A 6210-nucleotide genomic window follows, 5' to 3' on the forward strand; every position below is an offset into this window, starting at 1 on the left:
TGTTGAATGTTTATCCATTTAAGCTTGGAAAAGAGACCCTTAAACATAGACTCGGACCACACACTCACTCCACTGAATAGCAGGCTACTGGTTGCAGTTAGCCACTGATACCTTCAAAATCACTCATTGTTGAATTTGAGATTTCCAACATGTTGTGTAATGTTTCTGTCCAATGGTCGATGAGCACCGATACGTTTTATCTGTCATCTATCTTCATAGTTTCTCTTCATATGACAAGGATTGAAAAGGATTTGCCAGTAGATTGTCGACTTGATTCATGATGAAGACAGCTTACTTGATAGCTAAGATTTTGAAAGTATGATGTTGACATGATCAGTCCAATCAAAGCTACGGTAGATATAACATGATTTGAATTTATTCTCTTGCCAATGACCTTGACCCTTCTTGGATGGGCACTTCTAATGTAGCTCTATGGCAGCACCCATGGGGCTTGAATTTTCGAGCTCTCCTTGTACAGTAGATTTTGCTGTGACTAGTGTCCCCATGAGTGACAGAACACTGAGCCAATCACGGTGCAACTAGAGAACATTACCAACCCCTACACTATTTTCTGCTGGCCGCCCCATCGCCACAGAAAGCACTGAGCTAGGCTAAAACACCTGCATTTTGGATCTGCTTTACTCAAGAAAGCAAAAAAGAGACCCTGTTTGTATGCGGCTTTATAAACATTTTTTTTTGCAAACTGATATGTGACACGTATTAATGCCAAAATAACATGCAAAATAAGCATCATCATTTTGCTAAACAGGTGGGGCATCACCTGCCCTGAATAACCGGTCGCCACGGATTGTAGTTGATGCCTTATTGAAAGCCTCTTGTTCAGTGTCAGTGACCGCAGCGCTTAAAATGCAGACGACCTGGAACCCGCCCCATGTTTTTACAGTGCGCTTTCGGTGAAGTTTATCCCTGCAGAAATTACATGCGGAAGTGGTGGTCGTCCATTCTGGTGAAAATAGACTCTGTTGTTGGTGGTTGCTAACTATGATCTTTGAGTTTACTGTATAACTACCTAGCTGCATTTTACACGCATAGTGTAGTTAAATTCAAGTCCATTATGGCTGGAAGTCGACTTGAAAAATTCGGAACCGTGTTCACGCGGTAAGTTCAAATGTCGTGTTGCTAATGTTAGCCAGCATCATTCTGGTGTCAAGGTTACTGGAGTATATTATCTAGTTTTGTAGACACTTTAGAGTTTGCTATCTAGCTAATGTTAGGTAGAAACAATTTTCTTTGATGGTTGAATGACTTTTCTGCAACTTGTAGACAATGCTATCTAACCTATAGTTCCGCATAATATAAATGAATGCTAACGTTAACTAGCTCTTTGCAATTGAGAAATTGAGAGTGCATGGGATGCATTTGCTCCATTGTTTACGTTTTTGCTGATGGCTCACTGGTTTCTTTTTCAGAGTCAGAGATCTTATGCGTTCTGGAGTTGTCAAACAGTCTGACAAGCCCATTTGGTATGATGTATACAAGACCTTTCCACCCATGAAGGACCCACTTTATGTCAGACCAGTGGCCAAGAGATATGGGAAGAAAGAAGAGGGTGTGCCAGACATATTCTACAGAGAGGATGAAATCAGAGCGTAAGCTAATTAAACGGTTTGCCTTCAAATTTTTACTGTCATTCAAAAGCTGTTAGGAATGGAAATGTCAATTTGTTGATCAGCACCAGACTCTCTTCCAGGAAATTTTATGAGGTGTATGGAACAGGCCCCAGAGCTTTTGATCTCTCCAAATCCAGCTTTGTTTCAACATGCCAACGGTATGGGCAAATTTTCACAAGTAATCACATTGTTGGTTTGTTAAGTTTTGGGATTCCACATGTCTCTAATGCTGGATCCTGTGGGTTTTTTCTCTCCTTTTTGTAGGTTTGTGGAGAAGTACACAGAGTTCCAGAGCCAGGGAGAGCTGGAGAAACAGTCCCTGTTTGAGGAGACTGGGAAGGCTCTCCTTGCTGAGGGCTTGGTGTTGAGGAGGAGGGGTATTCCTGCGGTGAGTAGACTGTTCAAATGATACAACTTATTAATTGTAATGCTGGATGCCCTTTTCCCAAATACTGTATAGACAGATATGTACTAATCACTTACAATCATGAGACCTTCTGTTAAACTGACTGGCTGCACTTTTGCCGCTTGGCCTGCAGGTGGTGTCAGAGACCAGGAATCCAGTGTTGGGCATGAAGCTGACGGACATGCTGGCGGAACAGCAGACAGATGCACCTGGCGGAACATGGACACCAGGAGAAGAGAAGCCAACACAAGCACCAGTGACTCCACAGTAGGCCTCTGCAGCATGGCTTCAACCACACTCTTCACCTAGATGGAACCAACCATCCACCTCCACTGACTAAAAAGGGGACTTTCAAAATCTTTCAAAATCTTTCCAACACTAGACATACTCCTCAGTCCAGACTTTCTGAACAATGTGGATTAACAAGAAAGACTACTTGTTATGGGTGTGCCTGGGCAGCTTTCACGACCGTCCGTCTTGACTGCAGGGTTTTGTGTGGTGGTGTGTAGGAGTCCAAGTTATTGTACATTTTTGGGCTGGAAACTTGTAAGATTGATGTTATGCATAAGGCTGTAAATGTATATTGTGTGTATACATACATGCACTGTACGTTCAACTGGTTACGTTGCAGTGTGTTTTCAGACTTACGACAGGCCACCCCTGTTGATATGAGATGATGATCAATTAGCATTGTGAGTGATAGGTAAAGTTACTCTATATTCTAGAATGTGGCCTCTTTTCCTTTTTTCCTCTGCCGCTCATCCTCTGTTATGTTTCAGTCACGCTGCAGAACATTCATGCAAGACAAGCAAGCTGTGAGTGAAAGTTGATATTGCATTCTCCATTTGCTGCTGTGACAGTGTAATTCGGCAGTGTCTGCTGCCTGAGCTTCTGGGATGAAATGGAGATATTAATGCTGTATTGCTTCACAGAGAAATACCACTGAGCACATAACCACATCAGCCGACTGGGGATAGGAATGTGAGTAAAGAAGCATCAAAGATGCCATATTAAAAGAAATGCAAGGTAACATCTGTGGAAGGTATTCCACCAGATAGGAAAGGTTTGACATCAACACCTATACACTGAATGATTGATAATTAAACTCTAGAAAACTATATTTTAGGTTCGTGTCTACTGCCACAATTCAAATAAGCACCGCACCAACATTGCATCCTGTTCTGAACATAATCTTGGCATATATGTATTTTTTTAATACGTATCTCAAACTACCAGAATAACATTAAACAGTAACCAGTTATTATAACTTCTGCAGGTTACCCTTTCTCTTCTCTCTAATCAGGATAATCATCCTTCCTGTTCTCACTACTTGTAGAGGCATTGATCCACTATATGACCTAGCAGCCCTGCAGTTCAACTGCCTTTTGAAAATAAATCTAAAGAGGGCTTATATCTAGAGCCTTGGCTTTGATGTGGAACAGCACTGGTCGGGGTTATTTGCTCTGGAAAAAGCTAGCATCCATGAGCGTTTTCACAGTACCACAGTTCCCCCTTCTTTCCTCCATCGTCTTTTCAAAAAGATGACCTTGGCGGTGTTTCTCATTATCAGCTCTCTTTCTGTTTATCGAAAGGGAAAACTGTCCATCTCACAGTCTATTCTGCGCTCGCACAGAGAGGAGAAATGATATCAACAACATAATGGAATGGGTGATTGTCTGCACACAGTCAAAGCGAAAGCAATTCTGTGGCGGATGGATGGCAAGACTGTCTGAGGGCCTAATGAACAGGAGGGAGGGATAGAATTGGGGAGAGATGTAGAGGAGGAAAATAATCGGGGAAGGAGGGAGAGAGTCAGGTTGGGATTGAGACGAACAATCCTTGTATGTCTGCCATGTTCTAAGGCTGAGGGGAGAAACGGACACTCAGTGGGGTGTGTTGGCAAAACCTGTGGCTTGACGCAATCCTTAAAGGTGTTGATTTTGCACTGTTTTCCTTTATCTTATTTTAAGTGTTAAATAATATATACTGAACAAAAATGTAAACAATTTCAAATATTTTACTGTTACAGTTCATAGAAAGAAATAAGTAAATTGAAATAAATTCATTAGGCCCTAATTTATGGATTTCACATTATGGGCAATGGCCACATCCGAGCCAGGCCCAGCCAATCAGAATGAGTTTTTCTCCACAAAGGGCTTTATTACACACAGAAATACACCTCAGCACCACCACCCCCTCCTCAGATGATCCCGTAGATGAAGAAACCGGATGTGGAGGTCCTCGGCAGGCGAGGTTGCACGTGCGCTGTATTTGTGAGGCAGGTTGGATGTACTGCCGAATTCTCTAAAACGATGTTGGAGGCTTACATTTTCTGGCAACAGCTCTGTTGGACATTCCTGCAGTCAGCATGCCAATTGCATGCTCCCTCAACTTGAGACATGTGGCATTGTGTTGTGACAAAACTGCACATTTTAGTGGCCTTATATTGTCCCCCAGTACAAGGTGCACCTGTGTAATGACCATGCTGTTTAATCAGCTTATTGATATGCCACACCTGTCAGGTGGATGAATTATCTTAGGCGAAGGAGAATTGCTCACTAACAGGGATGTAAAAAAAAAAAAAATGGTGCTCAAAATTTGAGAGAAATAAGCTTTGTGTGTTTGAAAGGTTTCTGCGATCTTTTATTTCAGCTCATGAAACATGGGACCAACACTACATGTTGCGTTTATATTTTTGTTAGGTATAGTTTCTGTAGAGGGGTGGGTGAGCATGTAGCCTGCTGAATATTCTGACATGCTTTTTGTATGTGTTGTATGCTTGAGTTTGTAAGTTCCAGGTGGAGAAATGTGAAGAGCAATCTTCGTTTTAAGATGGAATTAATACAATGAACTTTACAATGGAGGCCTTTAAAAACTGGAGAAACACTGTCTGCGTAGATGACTTCTTGGCAGCACCCCCAAGATTTCTCTATTTCCTTTCTAAATGTATTTTCAGGCAGGTAATTAACTTTTTTCCTGCCAGACTCCTGGCAAGGATCTCTGGATACAAATGATTCCAATTGAGCATGGGCTGGAATTTAATTGATCAAAATGCCATTCTCTCTGTCACTGGAGTGTGAGCGTGGATAACATTTTACTGCTTCTGGCATATATTTCTAAAGAAGCACCATTTTTGGGCTGTGGAGGAGAGACTAGATGCCAACAACAGCATTTAAGGGTGAATTCTGTATGTGAAAAATGTTTGGGCTGAGTGTGCTGTGTTAGGGCAGTGTTCTGTGTATATGTAACCACAACTTTTGTTTTTTGTTTACACCTGGCTGGTTGTCAATGTGATCAGTGATAGAAAATAAAGCTGAATTAATTAAATATGTAATCATGTATTTTCTCCTTGAAATGTTGGGTAGCCTAGGTTGTGTAGATCAGTAAAATATATAATTGATTGTGTTTTAATTCTGGTTTGTAAGAGGCTATAGAATGTATATAGTCCGTGTACATACTGCACCATAGCCTATATACAATAGAACATTCAATAAGCCATTCAATGTCTGTATTTAACATTTTCCATATTCATAAATGGATCGAAATGGAAATGGAAATGTCTTTCTCTTCAATTCTTTATCCCACTCTGTCTTTGTCTTCCTGCTCTATGGCAGTGCTGTCACAAAGATATCTAATCTCGTTGGCATTATACAGTCAGTGTCTGAAAGCGCCTTAATTGTTTTTGCCTTTCTATTGCTTACAATAAAGCCAGGCTTGTCAGTCACAGTGGGTGAGGGAGTTAGAATTTTTTATGTCATGTTTTATTTTTCTATTTGATATCCTGCATACCCAGTAGCCATTATGATGTCCTTATCATACAATCCTTTTCCACCTTAAACAGCCTAGCCTATGCTAGTAAAAATCCCTCTTGAGCTTGGATGAAAGTTTTACAGTTTTTCACCTGATGTGTAGTTTTACCTGGAAGAGCTATTGATTTGGGCTGGACAATTAACGTTACAACAGTTCATTCTCATAATGCATTCATATGTTCATCTTGCATATGAAGGGTATGTAAACATGTAAGAATAGGTGTAGAAACATCCAGAATTCAAATCAGCAATCCAATTTCAGTGGTCATCAAATTTAAATGGACTCAGACAGCAAGCCTAATTAATGTACTTTGCTTCTGTTTGTGGACCGACAGATTGACAGCTGCATGTACAGAACACACTG

General features: G+C 41.0%; 1 protein-coding gene across 1 annotated transcript; it reads left to right on the top strand.

Moving 5' to 3' along the window:
- The first annotated feature begins 897 nt into the window (after positions 1–897).
- LOC129831847 (28S ribosomal protein S23, mitochondrial-like) lies at positions 898–3304 on the top strand. Its single transcript, XM_055895345.1, has 5 exons — positions 898–1119; positions 1431–1610; positions 1712–1789; positions 1896–2019; positions 2171–3304. The coding sequence occupies exons 1-5, from the start codon at positions 1076–1078 to the stop codon at positions 2306–2308; spliced, it is 564 nt and encodes a 187-aa protein (XP_055751320.1). The 5' UTR covers positions 898–1075; the 3' UTR covers positions 2309–3304.
- Positions 3305–6210: the final 2906 nt, after the last annotated feature.

The sequence above is a fragment of the Salvelinus fontinalis genome, chromosome 33 (assembly GCF_029448725.1).
Source record: "Salvelinus fontinalis isolate EN_2023a chromosome 33, ASM2944872v1, whole genome shotgun sequence".
NCBI lineage: Eukaryota > Metazoa > Chordata > Actinopteri > Salmoniformes > Salmonidae > Salvelinus > Salvelinus fontinalis.